We start from the raw sequence: 16,776 nt of genomic DNA, 5'->3' as shown, positions 1-16,776 counted from the left end.
AGTGGGTGGCTCTTCATTCTCCCAGTCCCCGCCTTTGCCTTCTGCGGCTTGGGCGGTGAGGCTCAGGCACTTGCCGGTGAAGACCAAGGCAAAAAAGTCATTGAGTACCTCCCGCCTTCTCCATGTCCCAGGTAACCAGGTCTCCCGTTTCATTCCGGAGAGGGCCCACATTTTCCCTCATCTTCCTTTTATCCCCAACGTACCTATAGAATCTTTTCTTGTTGCCCTTGATGTCCCTGGCCAGATTTAATTCTATCAGGGCTTTATCTTTCCTAACCTGATCCCTGGCTGCTCGGACAAATTCTCTGTATTCCTCCCAGGTTACCTGTCCTTGCTTCCATCCTCTGTAGGCTTATATAAATAATATATAATAATATATAAACTTCCTGATCAGAAAGCATGTAGATGTTGAGCTCTAAGTAGGCCAAGCAGCATAAATATACTTCTCAGCAAAACTGCTTCTGAACACCCAGCAGCCAGCTAACATTACACTAGGAAAAGGGCAGGACAAAAGAAGAAACAGGGACTCAGATAGCAACCATATATACAGGACAGGAGTGGACATAAACTAGGGGTTGGGGGGAAGTCCTACCTGAAGAACCATTGAGGAAAAAAATACTGAAAGCTTTATTGTTGGAGCCTCTTAACTTCTGCATTGAACGAGGAAGTGCTCCTCAGAAAAACATGGCCAGATAGGACACCTTAATTCTACCTCTGCTATTGATTTTGCAGCCTTAATAACCTTTTAACAATTTAATATGTAATGAAGTCCTCACAAAGCAGTTACTACTCGATCTCAAGGATCTAATAACTTCTAGAAAATACATCAAAAGCACCAGTTATTACTGACTGCCCCCAGAAAGCATAAAAGAGGTTCCATGCTGAAATGAAAAGTGGAGAAGGAAAGTAACATGCAACAGATTTCTTGTTTTCGATATTGAAAGACTGGAAAGAGAAGATGGTCTTAAAGAACAGTTTCTATTCCGGTTATTTTTTATGTAGTTGAATATACACTTACATAAATATACATAAACAGCTATGAACAAGCCTTACTCATTTTCTATATATATGTAAAAGCAGAAGTCAAAGAGTCTTGAACTCTACTGGCAAAATCTGAAGTGCCTAACTACAAGTAGTTTAGGCAATGAAAGACAGAAGTGGTGAGTGTGCTCTCAGAATTTGTATGGTTAATTAAGTTCTGTACAGCACATAAATCAACATGGAAATCTATTCACAGATCAAGTCTCAAGTCACCTGGACCAACTGAGATTTGTATATGACACACAACATAGTGCATAATGCTTAGTCCTACTTTCTGGACAAAGTGTTTTTACTTCCAGTCACAGAAATACTGAACTGAATCTTACAGCAGAGAAGGCAGAACCCGTGTATTTTTGCTTTAGCAGTTTTACCTATTTAGATGACCACATGTTGCAAACAAGCATTCATACCTACGGAGATAAACCTATAATAAAAATTTTGGGTGTCTCCCTTTAGCCAACAAGCTTGCCCTGACTCCAGTTGCACACCAAACATTTTACTGATCACAGAAACACATACGAGAAAACTAGATGGAAATCATAGAACAAAGTTGGAGTATTTGGAGCGAACTAAGGCTAAAACTCCAGCAATTAAAGTTCTTGATGTGATTAAATTACTCTTGTATCAATTATATTAAAAGGTATTTTTATAACAAGATTTTGGCAACTATATAAAATGCTACATAAGCATCACAATATAGGCTAACCGAAGATTGTAAAACCTCTTGATGTTTTACTGATAAAAAAACATTCCATTGAAGTTATTGCAAAAGTGAACAGGTGAAAAAATCTGCAATAAACACTGAAGAAATGCACTTTTTATAGAACACTGTCCTGCTTTGTAACTTACACAATGCTTAAACAGTCTATTTCTTGAGCTAAATCACATTCTACTTTCAGTAACCAGCACAAAAGTCTTCTACCAAGATCAATGTTAGTCTATCCTCTTACTAGCAGGTAACTCAGTGAAACTGTCAAGACAAGATAAAGCAACTTTTCCCACACACTGAGAATATAACAGCTCAAAGTATTGAATGCTGACCAAATGTGACTGCGCTAAACGCACAACGCTGCTTTAGGTACTCCACACCACATTAACTTCCATAGGGACTGGGAATATTCAAGTTCACCTATTTATAACAAAACCACCACTTTCAGCTTTTAAAATCATAATTATTAAAATAATTCTATAGCACAGAACCTAAGGAAGTTCAATGATCAGTGGTATCCTTCACAGTTAAGAGTTGCAGAGGCATACTATTAATTTTTCTCTTTCTTGAAGAAAGATTACAGCTATAGAGCACATTTTGCTTACTTGTTTTTAGTTCCATTAAATCTCGAGGCATGAATTATTGCCTGTAATAAATATGTTGTCGTATACAAGAGAACTATCTTCAGTTGTATTTATATTAAGAGAAAAACCACTTCAGTGCAGAGTTAACCTAATTTGTTACTTTCTTATTCCTGAAGGTGAAGTAAGAGAAAACACTATTTTGCAGGACAGAATATAGTGAAGTGGACGTTTGGAAGAAAGAGATAAGCCATTTTTCTCCTATTTCTTTGTCCTGTTTTAAAGGTCCTCTCCCACTCATAACTTTTTAATGACTATATTCACAAAATACTTTCATTATTGTCTAATACTGACAGCTCAAGAGAAAGTGGCTGACTTCAGTGACAAACGGTACTCAAACTCTAGCAAGGGTTTTATGGAAAAAGACAAGCATCTCATTTCAGACCTACATTACTCCCATTTCCCTTTTTTTGTTCTCTTCCATAAAGATAATTCTGTATACAAACTACTGTGTAATAACATTCTATATTGGAAAAGACCCCATTTCAATGTTGCTACTTTTGGTAGCCATCTTCTGGGTATTTCCGACACAGCAAGGTTCTGAAAGAATAAAAGGAATGGCTGAGTCCTATATCACTAGGTTGGCAGAATAGGAATAAATGTTGTGGTAAGGGAAAAAGTTCTTGACATTCACATTTCTGATGCATAGCTGTCTTGAGTTTTCCACCTTCCTGCATTAGCATTTTCTACTTTCCATATTACACAATCCAACTTCCAAGGAATGAATGAATGAATGCTGGATCACATTAATTGAAGATGAAGCAAAGGTGCAATTGTCACTGATTATAAAGCCTTTAAGCAATGTTGAAGGGGGTCAAACGATGTACAGAGGCTCCAGAAACGTCTGGTCTCACAGAGCAGTGAAGGAAATTAAGACAACTACAGGCCATCTTGTGAAAGTTTTCATGTTTTGTTTCTGTCATTGGAGGTGAATCTGAGTATACAGGAGTTTACCATAGGCTGCAGTCATAGTGCTCCAGAAGCTTTGGTAGAACTTGTCACTTACACAAGCCAGGTGAAGTTTTTGGCACCAGACTACAGCAAACTGAAGTATTCCTGTCTAACTCTTCCTAATCAGTTGAGAGCTAAGGGAGCACAAAAAGTGGCTAAAAGACACCTAATTCTTACAGGGACTGTAAGGTGCAAATTTTCCTGTGCATCAGATGATGATCAAGCATTCTGCAGTTCAAAATAACATTCACAGAAAGCTTAAGAGGGAAAAAATGTAGTGTGACTGTATCAACTTTACAGATTTTTATTAATCCACTTTAATCCATTCAGATAATTTGGAAATTGGTCACTTAGTCTACTTCCTTTCAAAACAATGTCTACAGTGACATCTAGAGCTGGGATATTGCAGTTAGCTTAATATGTTCTATACCCAAACCCTATAGTTATATTTCTGCGCTGCTTTTGCCAAGATGAAACACTGTCTGTTGGTTTACACTACTTTAGACTGATACATTTAAAAATTCTTACTCACTCATGTAATTGAACAGGTTTATTTCTAAGGATGGTATTTAATAAAAATGGTGATTTTAAAGTTTTCAGACTGGATAAGCTGCAAAATAAATCCCCGTTTTACACACAGTAAAATGAGCGTCCCTCAGAGGCCCTTGAAACGGAAATTTGTTTTCGTTCAATAACATGGTCCCACAAAAACAGATGCAGCTTTCAGGAAGACACAGTAACATAAAGATGATATTAATTCTGAAATTCTCATGTGGTACCAAAAATGAACAATTAAAAGAATCTAGAAACTGTCAAGACAGAACAAGATGAGACATTTTACCAGGCCGTCTTTAGAATCTGCTGTAAGAAATTACTTTTAAAATACCAAACTTAAAAAAAAGCCTATTACATGGAATAATTTTCTTGATTTTAGAAGGAAAGGAGAAAGAGATTGGGAAAGGTCTGCAATGCCTGCATACGCAAGACCAAATGACTCCTTAAATGAAAATCATCAGTTCAGTGTCCGTACTCTTTTCCTTCACAGATCACCTGTAGGAGTTTGAAGCACAGCTTACCCTCTCTCAATCTTCTCTATTCACTAAACCCCAAGATTCACTTCTCAAACTGCACTATCAGAGCTCATTAGAATTTTCGTTAATTCCTATAGTGCTTGACTTCCTTTGGATAAAAGCAAACTTTTAGAGAAGACGAAGTGGGAATAACTATCTTAGACAATGACATTAACAAAGAATATGTATGCTCAAATTGAAGACAGCCAAACCCACTTAGGTTAAAACTCCCAATTACTTACATTACAGTACTTTGGGATAAACTAGTTCCATAAATATCCATAGAAATACTACAAAATTCATCAGGTCAGAAAGAGTATGTACATACACTGTTCTTAAACACTGTATTTCTCCTCCCAAACTTGTTTGTATTAGAGAAGTTTTCACAATAATAAATGTTTACGACTGCTTGCAAAAAGTAGATACTACTACCAATATTGTAGCATTTAAGCATGTGCATCTCTCTGAAATCTTAGTTTGGATGAAGACTGTCATTATGCTGTCAAAACGATGCCATTAATCTACCAACTCCAGTTTAATTTATGCAATTAATTTATATACACATTTTCCTAACATGAAAAAAAATGCAAGCAGATTTCATACGAATATTCAAAGACTAGAAATTAAACTGAGTTTCAAGGTAAGTTGCAATCAAATGCATATGTAATCTGTGAATAAAGACCTCCTAAATGTTCTATATTGATGGAATTAGAGATGGGCTTTAATCTTACATGACACAGTAAGAGTAAAGACACACTCAGCAAATATAGCTTCCTTTTCTACAGCTTCCCCTTTCCTCTAAATTCCAGAAATAAAAATTCAGTAGTTTGTATTATTGAAGAAAAAAAAAGAATTAAATCCCCTTACCTTCACATCCCTGTGAATTATATTATTATCATGACAGTAACGTAGAGCTTCCAATATCTGTCTCATGTAATGACTGAAAGAACAAAGACATCATACATGACAAACCTGCAGGAAAAATTACTATACACATATAACAAACTAAGTTTTAAGAGTCAAACTATATAAAACTAATCAACCAACTTAACCTTAAATATACAGAGTTCAGTAGAATGGAGTTTGTGTTTATAGTAATAAATAATAAAACCTAAAGTTTGTGGATTATTCTGATTGAAGCCAAGGAAAATTAGAAAGAAAAATCTGCATTTTCCACTTTGTAAAGCTTTCAAATGTTCAATAATTCTGCTTCATATGACAAGGAAGTCAGGACCCTTCAGTTTTTTTTATAACAAAACACAGAAAGGAAACAAGTGAGTATCAGTGCCCGATTTATCTAGAAAGGGATAGAACCAAGGTCTTTGCTTGCTTGATGCAGATTGAAGACTAACTTCTTTCTCCCCTATGTCCAAAGGATGCCCTAACAGATTACTGACCATACTAGAAAGCCAAGAAAGCCAACAGCATCCTGTGCCGCATCAGGCAGAACATTACTAGTGGGCTAAGGGAGGCAATCCTTGTCCTCTGGAGGTTCCAGCTGGTTATAGGGAAACGTTTTTCCCTAGGAACATAATTAGGCACTGGATCAAGTTGCCCAGGGAGGATGTGGAATCTCCATCCTTGGAGGTTTTCTAGACCCCACTGGACAAAGCCTTGAGTAACATGATCCAAATGCAGTGTTGACCCTGCCTTGAGCAGGAGGTTGAAGCAGAGACCTCTTGATGTCTCTTCCAACCTGGCTTCTATGATGCTAAAAAATCTGCAGCGTCAAGAAAAGCAAACAAAGAATCTCACGGGCTTTAAGCTCAATTATCATGCCACTAGGATGTTGGGTTTTGTTGTCCTTCTGCAATTATATAGACTCTTTGATTTTAGTTTACCTCATAAGTGAAAAGTTGAAGTGACCATAAATAAAGTGATATATAAAAAAGAAGAAAGAAAAAAAAAGACGACTCCATCTAACAAGACGAATAAAACTCACACCTGTCAGGCAAGTCACCTGATGCCATTGTGTGAGAGAGCCATAAAAGGTAAAGAAAGAGAATTAAGTATGTCATTAAGTAAATGACAAAATTCTCCAAAATTCTACTTTTATTATGTGAATTATTGTAATAAACATTCAGACCGTAGAAACAGGATTATTTCTAGTATTCCAACTTTTAGCTACCAGATTGTACAACAGTATATTCCATTCTTTCCCATTTAACCTGTGGGATTAATTAAAATTATAATACATACCTTGCTACAGCCTCGCTGTACACAAATCCAGCATCTGCTCTCTTCACAATTTCAAAACACAGATCTGCTCCATCCATACTACAGGTAAAAACAGGGAAAAATGCTTAAGACAGATAACTACAATCAATTACAGAAAAATGCTCAAAAAGAAAAAAATCTCTTTAGTCGACTTATACCAATCTTACATAAAATACTCTGGATACATGTACAATGCATTACTAACTAAAACAGCATTTAATAGGTAATCTAATAGAATATGGCTTGCCAGAGGTTAACCGTTTCATGCCCCTCAGGTCATATAACAGTTCTCTCAAAACATTAGCAAAACCAAACATTTCTTCTATTGCTTAAACTGCTCATTGAACAAGGTGTGCAAGACAGCAGAAAGTCAATGCCCTGTACAAGAAAGCTCTCCAAGTTAACAATTAATGCATGATACCTCATCCTGTGTTCTTAAAAGCATTACAAGTGCAACTCTATAATAAAGACTGTAGTTATACAAAAAATCTTACTCAAACTGAATTTTAAATGAAGACTTTAAAAAATACTCTATAAATGTAGTATAGTCTTTCCAGTTAGCATTCTCATAAGGATAATTACGGAGCCAAGAAGATACTTTACACCTCTCAGCCTCACTGAAGGCACCTGAAAACAGCAACAGCACACATACTGTATCACTAGCTCTGATACTTGATACTTTGTTCCTTTTCTCCCTAATTGTCTGTAGTCTTTCTGATAACCTAACTTCCCACAATGAGTAGTATAACACCTTTAGATGTACATATATTAATAGTCCTTAGGCTAAAATTAGACTACCGTTTCTCTAAAACCAAAACAGCTTGGTGTGGCATAACTGCCCTCCTTTTCTTCCTCCTGTAAGTAACCTAAGGCAGATTTGTATCTAAAAACGTTAATTGCTTGATGGGGCAAGGAGAGAGTAACAAGAGTTAACAGGAACAATAAAAATCACATAATTCATGCTTAACAAGGCACTTGCAGAAATATTGATTGTAGCATGTCATTTTCAGCCTTCACACCTTTTCTTTTACCTCTCCACCAAAGACTCAAGGGGGGAAAAAAGGCAGAATTTGCAAGGTATCTAGAAAGCCAACATTATCAGGGCCATTTTGGTAAGCTATCCAGAATGTCAGCATACAATCACTTTTGCTTTGTTACACACCTGCAATGCAAAACAGCTTCTTAGGGAGTCACAAGCAATATGCAGAAGCTTTAATTCCCAAATAAATCCAAAAGGTATCCCCATGCAGAATACACTATCATGTGGATAGAGCACTGAGAACTATAAGAGAGAATGGTGACCAAAAGAAATGCACATTCATCTAAGTAGGTGGAAAAAAATTTCCTGGCCTGGTACATCTTCGGATTTAACAAGCCCCACAAATCAGAAACCCATATTACCAAACCATGACTGCTCATCACTGCATCAATATATTCCTCTGTAGGTTTTTTCCCCAGTAGTTTTTCTGTCTTGCTCAATTTCATACAGCTAGTCTGTATACATAGCTACATATCTCTCAGACAGAGAATATACTGTACTGCACTATACATAGTACTGTATAGTGGCAACGGGCTCAGGTTCTATGAGAACAGCATAAATCTGGATTTAACTAGCTCACTGGAAAAAAACCCTCATGTCAATCTCCCTTTCATCCTCCCAACAATTTATTTCAGCTAGATGGGAAACAAAACTGAAACCTGAGCAACACCAAGCACTGTAGAACATACAAAATGTATGATTAACTACCAAAAATTAGGAGGTGGTGTTCTCATGAAACAGCAGAACCCTTTAGAAGACTAATTTCACTCTGACTTGTTATAAACTACAGATGAATAAAGATCTACAGGCACTCAAGATTTTTAGCAGTATCAATAGTTGCTGAGACGCTGAGCCAAGAGTGTCATTCCTTTACACAACTTTTCTATTAAACAAGGTATTTATAATCAGAATGGTCTTTAACATGCATTTCTACCTCCCACTTATACACACCAGCATTTTTCATTTAAATTTTGTACCAGTAAGTGGCAGCTTGAATTTTTTTGCAAATATTTTTCAATTAGTTTAAATTATGATGATATTAAAAATGACTACAGACTGTGAGCAGTAATGTTTGAAAGTTTTATTCCATTAAGATGAACTCTGTTGATCTCAAAAGCACAAATATGCAGCAGGTATATTTTAATCTCCAACTGACTACTTTTTCAAGGCAAAAATTTTACTTTAAGAGTAGATTTTTCTTTATGTATAAATAGGGCTTGTATCACCCTGTTGATGTTGAATTTTATCTGAAAATCTCATGAGACTTATCTAGCTGAGACTGCAAAAGCAAGAGCCTGCCTCAGTTATAAGAAACCCCAGAAAATTCAGTGCACTAACAGACTAAAAACTCAGCAGTATCACAACCACTTAAAAGATGACTTTGCAGAAACTGAAAGGCTTATGTGATGCAAGAGCATTAAAGTTTTGAGATACCAATGAAATGAAAGTTCAGGAAGTCTCAAGGTTTTCTAAGGGCTATCAGCACTAGGCATGTGAAAACCATAAAAATAAAAAAATTAAGTTAAAATCCACTAAAATAAACACACAGAGATATATACATGCTGAAGACATAAGTGGATGATGCAAAAAAAGTTGGTAAAATTACAGCACACTCATAATCTGAGAGAGAATCACCTGATACCCGTGGAGGGCACTCATGGAAGCTACATAAACTGACTGGGACATTTTATAGTATTTAGACTGAAAGTGCCAGCTAAAGCAACTCTGAAGAGGGAGTTAACAGACACCACCACCACCACATCTGAATTGTTTTGGGTATCAATATGAACTATGTCCCTCAATTTCCCATATTCTACTATTGATTTTTCCGTATTTTTAGCAGAACTGTGCCTGGATCACATCCCTTTGGATAAATGTTTCTTTGCATAGCTCTGGTCAGTGCTACTGTGCACCTTGAAAATCTTTCTACTATTCCGCACAAAGCTGATGATAAATTGCAGTCTGCCCACAAAGTTTACTCCTGAGTCATATTCAATGCAGAAATACGTTCTGAGGCTAATAGTCACTCTGAAGAATAGACAGTATACTTCAGAAGAGATCTACGTTTTAATACTGGAGTATGATAGCTTTGAATTTGCAGATGACCTAATAAGATGTGGCCTACAACTTAATTTATTGATGAAGAATCAGAAAGTTTGAGAAGCACTGCTTTAGGGAATCGAATTATTATTTAAAAAAAAAAAGAAGAAAGACTTGGCACACTGCTCGTAACTGAGTTTACTGAGTCTTGTACCATGTATGTTAAAGGTCTGTGCACAATGGCATTTTTTCCTTCAGTTGGACGGTTTTTATATACTTGCCATCTTCACTTACTACAAATAAACTGCCGTAAATTAACTTAAATAATTCAGTATTGAACTTCTCTTGAAGCCCTATGAAGTAACCTCTGAAAATTAAGACCAAAAAGTACAGAAACTCTTACTTCCTATATATTCCAGGGTTTAGCTCATTCCAGATAATTAAATGATGTTCCTGAGTTTACCTTCTCAGCATCTGTTTAGAGGCTTTTCAGTACTTTAGACTGAGACGTTTTTACAACTTTGCTGGCAGCCAAGAGATGAATTTTAGTGCTTTTCATAAACTGACTCATTCCATTTAGTCACAAACAATGGACAAACTTCACTGAGTAATACTTAATTCCTAAATCATAGTGCAGAAGATGATGTTAGGAGGAGTAAGTCATACTAAATAGGTATGCTTGGAAACAGTTTTCTACTAGTGTTTTCATAGTGATGGTCCAACCTGATTATTAAATAGCACTAAAGAAAGAACATATGCATCCTTAAAAAGCACTGGTTTTGGTGGTAATATAAAAGTAGTCCTGTACCTAACCTGAAATCTTTAATCCATACTCCAATTTAATGTTAAAACCTCCATATGTCAGCTAGTATCATGAGGCCGTACAAAAATACCCACTTTATAGTAATGCTGTGTGAATTAATTAATACTTATACAAACTCTTGAACATACAAGTATATGCATTAACATTTTATATTGACTTCTACCAGTCAATTTTGCTTAAAAGTGAGTCTTCTGAAGCTTTGCTAAAACAGTGCAACTTATTAGCCTGTGATAATTAAAGTTATAATAAATGCCAAAATTTCAATGCATCAATGTCTCAATGCTCTGAATTCTCAGTTGCTCTGTCAAATTTTGCTACTTATTATAAAAAAGCCAAAATTTCATCCAAGATAAAAATCCTGAGTCTGGCCTTGTAAACAGGAAACCCTCAAAGATTGCTCTAAGCATTAAAACTAGTGAAGTCTGGTTTCCTATTAATTCCCGTATATCAAATGAATGAAATCAACAAATATTAAGCAAACGTAACATGAAAACCTGATATCTCTTTCCTCAAACATAAGTTAGCTTTAAATTCTCTATCACTTCCTTTGACTGTAATCAGTCAACAGTTCACAGGCTATCGGGGACAAAAGAGAAACAGCATACCCAGCACCAGGTAACTGCATCAACTTTGCGTTCACAGGTAATGAGGCTACAATGTACAGAATATGCATAACACATTGAAAAAACAAAAAAATCCCCAATACAAACACAATGTAAACATGAGTTTTATCAAGTCAAAAAAATCTGCCTTTATGTCAAAGAGTTTGATATCAGAATATTTAATACTTGGTGGAATTTCATTGCCTTAAAGCATTTAAAATTAGAGTTAGTCACTTTAGGTTCCCTTTCAGTCCACAGGAAAAAACAGCACGTACAGAGATGCCTCAGATTTAGAGTATAATTTTTAAACATCTGAAGTTAGGACAGAGAGAATCTCTAATTTAATGACTTCTCTAAGTGTATTGTAAGCTTTTCAAAATGAATTTGGAAGTTTTTCCTTTCGTTGGGTATTTTGAAAGTCTGGCCCAAATGTTAAACTTAGAAGCATCTGACACTATTTTCTTTCAGTAATCACAGCAACCTGTTTTGGTGTGAAAAATGCAGATTCTAGTTTCTTTTGATTTTACTTTCCAAAGTTAACATTTAAGACTTATTTTTATCCTAGATAATGCATTATGCAAGTATGAAAGAACAAAAGTACAGTAAAGTCATACAAAAGATGAAGGACTACAGGTGAGACTGCATTTAAATATAAAACCGTAACTGGAAACCTAACATGATTAAGTAAAATAATGAAAAAAAAAATTCACTCTATAAACTAAGAAGCTGTGCTATTTCACAGTATTGTAACAAAGCAGAATAAATAGATGGCATTCATTTTTTCCCCTTCTTTTTTTCTTAACACTTCAACAAAGCTGCATGATTGAATGTACCATCATTTAAATGCTCATCAGCTTATGGTTAACGTAAACCTAAGTAACTGCAACCATTTTAAAGTACTGCTTTTATGAATTTGAGATTTTAAAACTAAAGCATTTTTACACGTTAGCTAGGTTAAACAGCAAAGTTATATGTATATAACTATATAACTATATATATATACACACACACACACACAGCCTAACTGGTAAATCTAAATAAGATCAGTTCTTCTAATGTCCCAAGAGATAAATCTCTCTTAGAATGCACTAAGAAAAGCAAACCCACCTATGTATAGTGGTGAGACAATATTCTGCAAATGACCATATATTAAGGTATCTGCAATTCACTCACTACTTATGTATCTGAGCTCTTCAGCATGAAAGGTAAGTACTCTCAGTCCACATACTTTGATTATACTGAGGATAAACTGCATCTAATGTACTCTAACTCTAAAACGTGGTTTTCAGACACTTCAAATGGAATATTTGCTTTATTTTAGAAATATTGCAAGTAGCTGACCCTTCTCAAAGTATTCTCATTGATAAAGACCAATGGTCATTAGAAAAAAAATGTAATAAGCAATAGAATATAAAAGCAATAGTGATAGTTACATACCGAACAGAAAACAGCATTCTATGCAAAACCAGTGTTCCTCCCCTCTCCCATGCATAAACTACCAAGCAAACATCATGTGACAGGGACAGCACTATCTAGAATAGCACATTATTGAACAAATACGAAAGGAACCAGATTGCACCCCATTTCATAAATGGAATTTTTAAATAGCAGGAAAGTTTTGCATATTATGTTGTTTTTTGCAAGGCACAGACTTAAAAAAAGGATTGCTTTCATCTGTTTTGACACTGTAAAATATAACTGTTTGATGTACTTCTATTGACTACATGCTTGTATTAGGTAAAAGGTCACAGTTAACTCAAGAGTAATGATGAATCACTTGATATACAGCTGTCAGCAAACACCACCACAGAATGGGAAAGAAAATTGCGACTGTATGATAAAGACTAGAGCTGGCCTTATCTCAGATGCGAGGTCTCTCTAGAGCCTCCAGTGGATCTCTTCCATCAGCGGAGAGTCCATTACCCTTCTGGGGAGCAGCTGGGGGGTGTGTGTGGGGAAATCACTTGGCACAGGCACATACTCTCTCATTTACGATGTAATAACATCTAAATACTTTTAAAATAATAATTTAACTTTAAGAATAAGACTTTCTGGGACAGAGTCTGCTTCTTACTCTACCCATGCACTTCATCTATTACGGCCAACTGCTTCTGTGCAGTTTATTACAGCAGTACCTAATCGCTAATGGCAACCTACTGGTAACGTGACATGATGACCCCATTCTAAAGAATGCTTGAATTTGTGTATAAATAGTGGTTAAAAACACAGCTAATTTTTTGGTGTTTAACTTCACTGCTACTGTTCATGTTCATCAGTGCTTCTATGAATTGTGACTTGATTTTTTTAATGTTTATTGTAACAAGTTTTCAAAATTGGGCACAGATCATATTTTTTCCTGAGTGGTACAATCTTGTGTTATAGATATATGCTGCATTTGCTTATTTAACTTGTACTTTTTCGTAACAATAGATTTGGCAAGATATTCAGGGTCATTTTAGCAGCTGCTCCATGTAGCTCACAGCTCATGGAACAGTAGTGGACCTATGTATCATTTATGTGCAACTGATGGCACAAAGTTTTAGGTTTGGTTATTGCATGCATTTCATGTGCTGGACCTGAATTAATTTTCATGCAATGCATCTGCCGGTCCACAAACAGCCCATCACCAGCTGGGCTTGTATCTCCTCTGCAGATCTGTGTTGTCTTCCCCTTTTCTGTCACCACAGAATAACTAGACCCTAATCATAGAATCATAGAATCATTAAGGTTGGAAGAGACCTCCAAGATCATCGAGTCCAACCATCAACCCAACAACACCATGCCCACTAAACCATGTCCCTAAGCGCCTCATCTACCCGTCTTTTAAACACTTGCAGGGATGGTGACTCAACCACTTCCCTGGGCAGCCTGTTCCAATGTTTAACTACTCTTTCAGTAAAGAAATTTTTCCTTACATCCAATCTAAACCTCCCCTGGCGCAACTTGAGGCCATTTCCTCTCGTCCTTTCGCCAGTTACTTGGGAGAAGAGACCGACACCCACCTTGCTACAACCTCCTTTTAGGTAGTTGTAGAGAGCAATGAGGTCTCCCCTCAGCCTCCTTTTCTCCAGGCTAAACAACCCCAGCTCCCTCAGCCGCTCCTCATAAGGCTTGTTCTCCAGACCCCTCACCAGCCTCGTTGCCCTTCTCTGGACACGTTCCAACATCTCAACATCCTTCTTGTAGTGAGGGGCCCAAAACTGAACACAGTATTCGAGGGCCGGCCTCACCAGTGCTGAGTACAGGGGCACGATCACTTCCCTGCTCCTGCTGGCCACACTATTTCTGATACAGGCCAGGATGCCATTGGCCTTCTTAGCCGCCTGGGCACACTGCCGGCTCATGTTCAGCCGGCTGTCGACCAACACCCCCAGGTCCTTTTCCGCCAGGCAGCTTTCCAACCACTCTTCCCCAAGCCTGTAGCGCTGCATGGGGTTGTTGTGGCCAAAGTGCAGGACCCGGCACTTGGCCTTGTTGAAGCGCATACAGTTGGCCTGGGCCCATCGATCCAGCCTGTCCAGGTCCCTCTGCAGAGCCTTCCTACCCTCGAGCAGATCAACACTGCCGCCCAACTTGGTGTCGTCTGCAAACTTACTGAGGGTGCACTCGATCCCCTCATCCAGATCATTGATAAAGATATTAAACAGAACTGGCCCCAATACTGAGCCCTGGGGAACACCGCTCGTGACCGGCCGCCAACTGGATTGAACTCCATTTACCACAACTCTCTGGGCCCGGCCGTCCAGCCAGTTTTTGACCCAGCGCAGAGTACACCTGTCTAAGCCGTGAGCCGCCAGCTTCTCCAGGAGAATGCTGTGGGAGACGGTGTCAAAGGCCTTACTGAAGTCCAGGTAGACCACATGAGATGGTGGTCCATCTGACTGCTCCAGCCTGACTGCTCCTGTGCTGGCTGGGACCCGCATCTCCACGTCCCCAACCCGCCTCCACGTCCCCAACCCATCGCCATGGCCCAGCCCATCTCCACGTCACCCAACCCATCTCCACATCCCCAGCCCATCTCCATGCCTTCCGGGCACTAGTGCCCTCCCCAAGGGAGCCGTGGGTGGTGTCACGTCCCACCTGCGGGAAGGGGAGAGCGCCTAAGGTCCGCAAATCCCCTCGGTGTGGAGTAAGGTGAAATAACACTCAAGGTCCAAAAACAAGCTCCCGCTTTCATGGCACGAGCACTTCTATAAGCACCAACCCTCTATGTGTTAATATATAACACAAGCTAAGCGGCTTTGTGAGGAGTGGAGGTAGGCCTCGTATTATTCAGGAATGTCAAGAGCAGAGCGCAAGAAGGAGAAGGAGGAGAGAGAAAGAGAAGGAGAGAGCTGGGAAGCAGGAGAGAGGGAGAGAGAGAGAAAGAAATCACCAATCCCGGATCCAGCGTTGGACGTGCCAACGGGGGGTGTCGGTGTGGAGAGTGCCCCAAGGAGGCTCACGTGCGCCCCTATTTATTGGCTGCAGCCCAAGGTTTCGAGAGTCTTCTCTTACCCCAGCTCCAGGAGTGGTTGAGACATTAGTCAGTCAAGGAGAGTGACACCGGGCCCCTCCCCGCGGCTGGCTTCTGGAGCTTTCCCTGGGGCATTGCCTGTGCTTACAGCACAGCCACGTGGGCCTCGTCCCTTACAGAGCCCATGGGAAGCCCGCGCTGGAGCAGCTTTGCTGGCAGGACTTGTGGCCCTGTGGGGGACCCACGCTGGAGCAGCCTGTTCCTGAAGGACTGCACCCCCTGGGAAGGACCCACGCTGGAGCAGTTGGTGGAGGACTGTCTCCCGTGGGAGGGACCCCACGCTGGAGCAGGGCAAGAGCGTCAGGAGGACGGAGCGGCAGAGACAACGTGCGATGAACTGGCCGCAAGCCCCATTCCCCGTCCCCCTGCGCCGCTCAGGCGGAGGAGGTGGAGAATTCGGGAGGGAAGTTGAGCCTGGGAAGAAGGGAGGGCTGGGGGGAAGGGGTTTATAGATTTGTTCTTCTTTCTCATTATCCGACGTCCTTGTTAATTGGCAATAAAATAATTTAATTCCCCCGAGTCGAGCCTGTTTTGCCCGTGAGGGTACTTGCTGAGTGACCTCCCTGCCCTGATCTCCACCCACGAGCCTTTTGTCGTGTTTTCTCCCCCTTGCCCAGCTGAGGAGGGCAGTGACAGAGTGGCTGGGTGGGCACCAGAGCCCAGCCAAGGTCAACCCACCACCGCGTCTTCAGCGGCTGCACCGGAGCCCTCGGCATCCCCCTCCGGTCACGGTGGTGCCCATCGTCCCCTGCCCCCTGCCCCCTGCGCGGTGGGGACAGCAGCCCCTGCTTCGGAGCGTGGCTGGGAGCGGCCCCTGCCCGGCACAGAGCCCTGTGTGCGCCTGGGCTGCGTGTCCGGGGCTCCTTTCTGGGCTCCATCCTGGGGCTCCATTGCGGGGGTCCATGCCGGCGACCCCTGTGGGGACAGCCCATCCCCAGGTGACCGTGACGCGGGCAGGGCAATGGGCAGGACTCGGCTCAGCCCCCCGTCCCCGAGCCCCCAGCCCCAGCGCTGACGGCCCTTGTGCAGCCCATGGGGCCACCGGTCCCACATCCCCGGGCCTGGTGCGGACCCCTCTCCTGTGACAGGCTCAGGCACGGGGGGCCGGGGCAGGGCTGGGCGCAGGG

At 40.0% G+C, this 16,776-nt stretch overlaps 1 protein-coding gene across 2 annotated transcripts in view; it reads right to left on the bottom strand.

Annotated features, from left to right (window-relative positions):
* CASK (calcium/calmodulin-dependent serine protein kinase (MAGUK family)) overlaps window positions 1-16,776 on the bottom strand; it is a 139,992-nt gene that overhangs the window by 119,992 nt on the left and 3,224 nt on the right. For both annotated transcript variants that reach the window (XM_009318891.1, XM_009318892.1), the window contains exons 2-3: window positions 6,612-6,689; window positions 5,280-5,352 (exon numbers count right to left, since the gene is read on the bottom strand). In XM_009318891.1, the coding sequence (XP_009317166.1) occupies window positions 5,280-5,352; window positions 6,612-6,689 (151 nt within the window). The remainder of the gene's footprint in view (window positions 1-5,279; window positions 5,353-6,611; window positions 6,690-16,776) is intronic.

This window comes from Pygoscelis adeliae, unplaced genomic scaffold, assembly GCF_000699105.1.
Source record: "Pygoscelis adeliae isolate BGI_AS28 unplaced genomic scaffold, ASM69910v1 Scaffold92, whole genome shotgun sequence".
In the NCBI taxonomy this organism is placed as follows: Eukaryota; Metazoa; Chordata; class Aves; order Sphenisciformes; family Spheniscidae; genus Pygoscelis; species Pygoscelis adeliae.
Note: the sequence above shows the minus strand (reverse complement) of the source record. Positions and strands in the feature narration are given on the sequence as shown.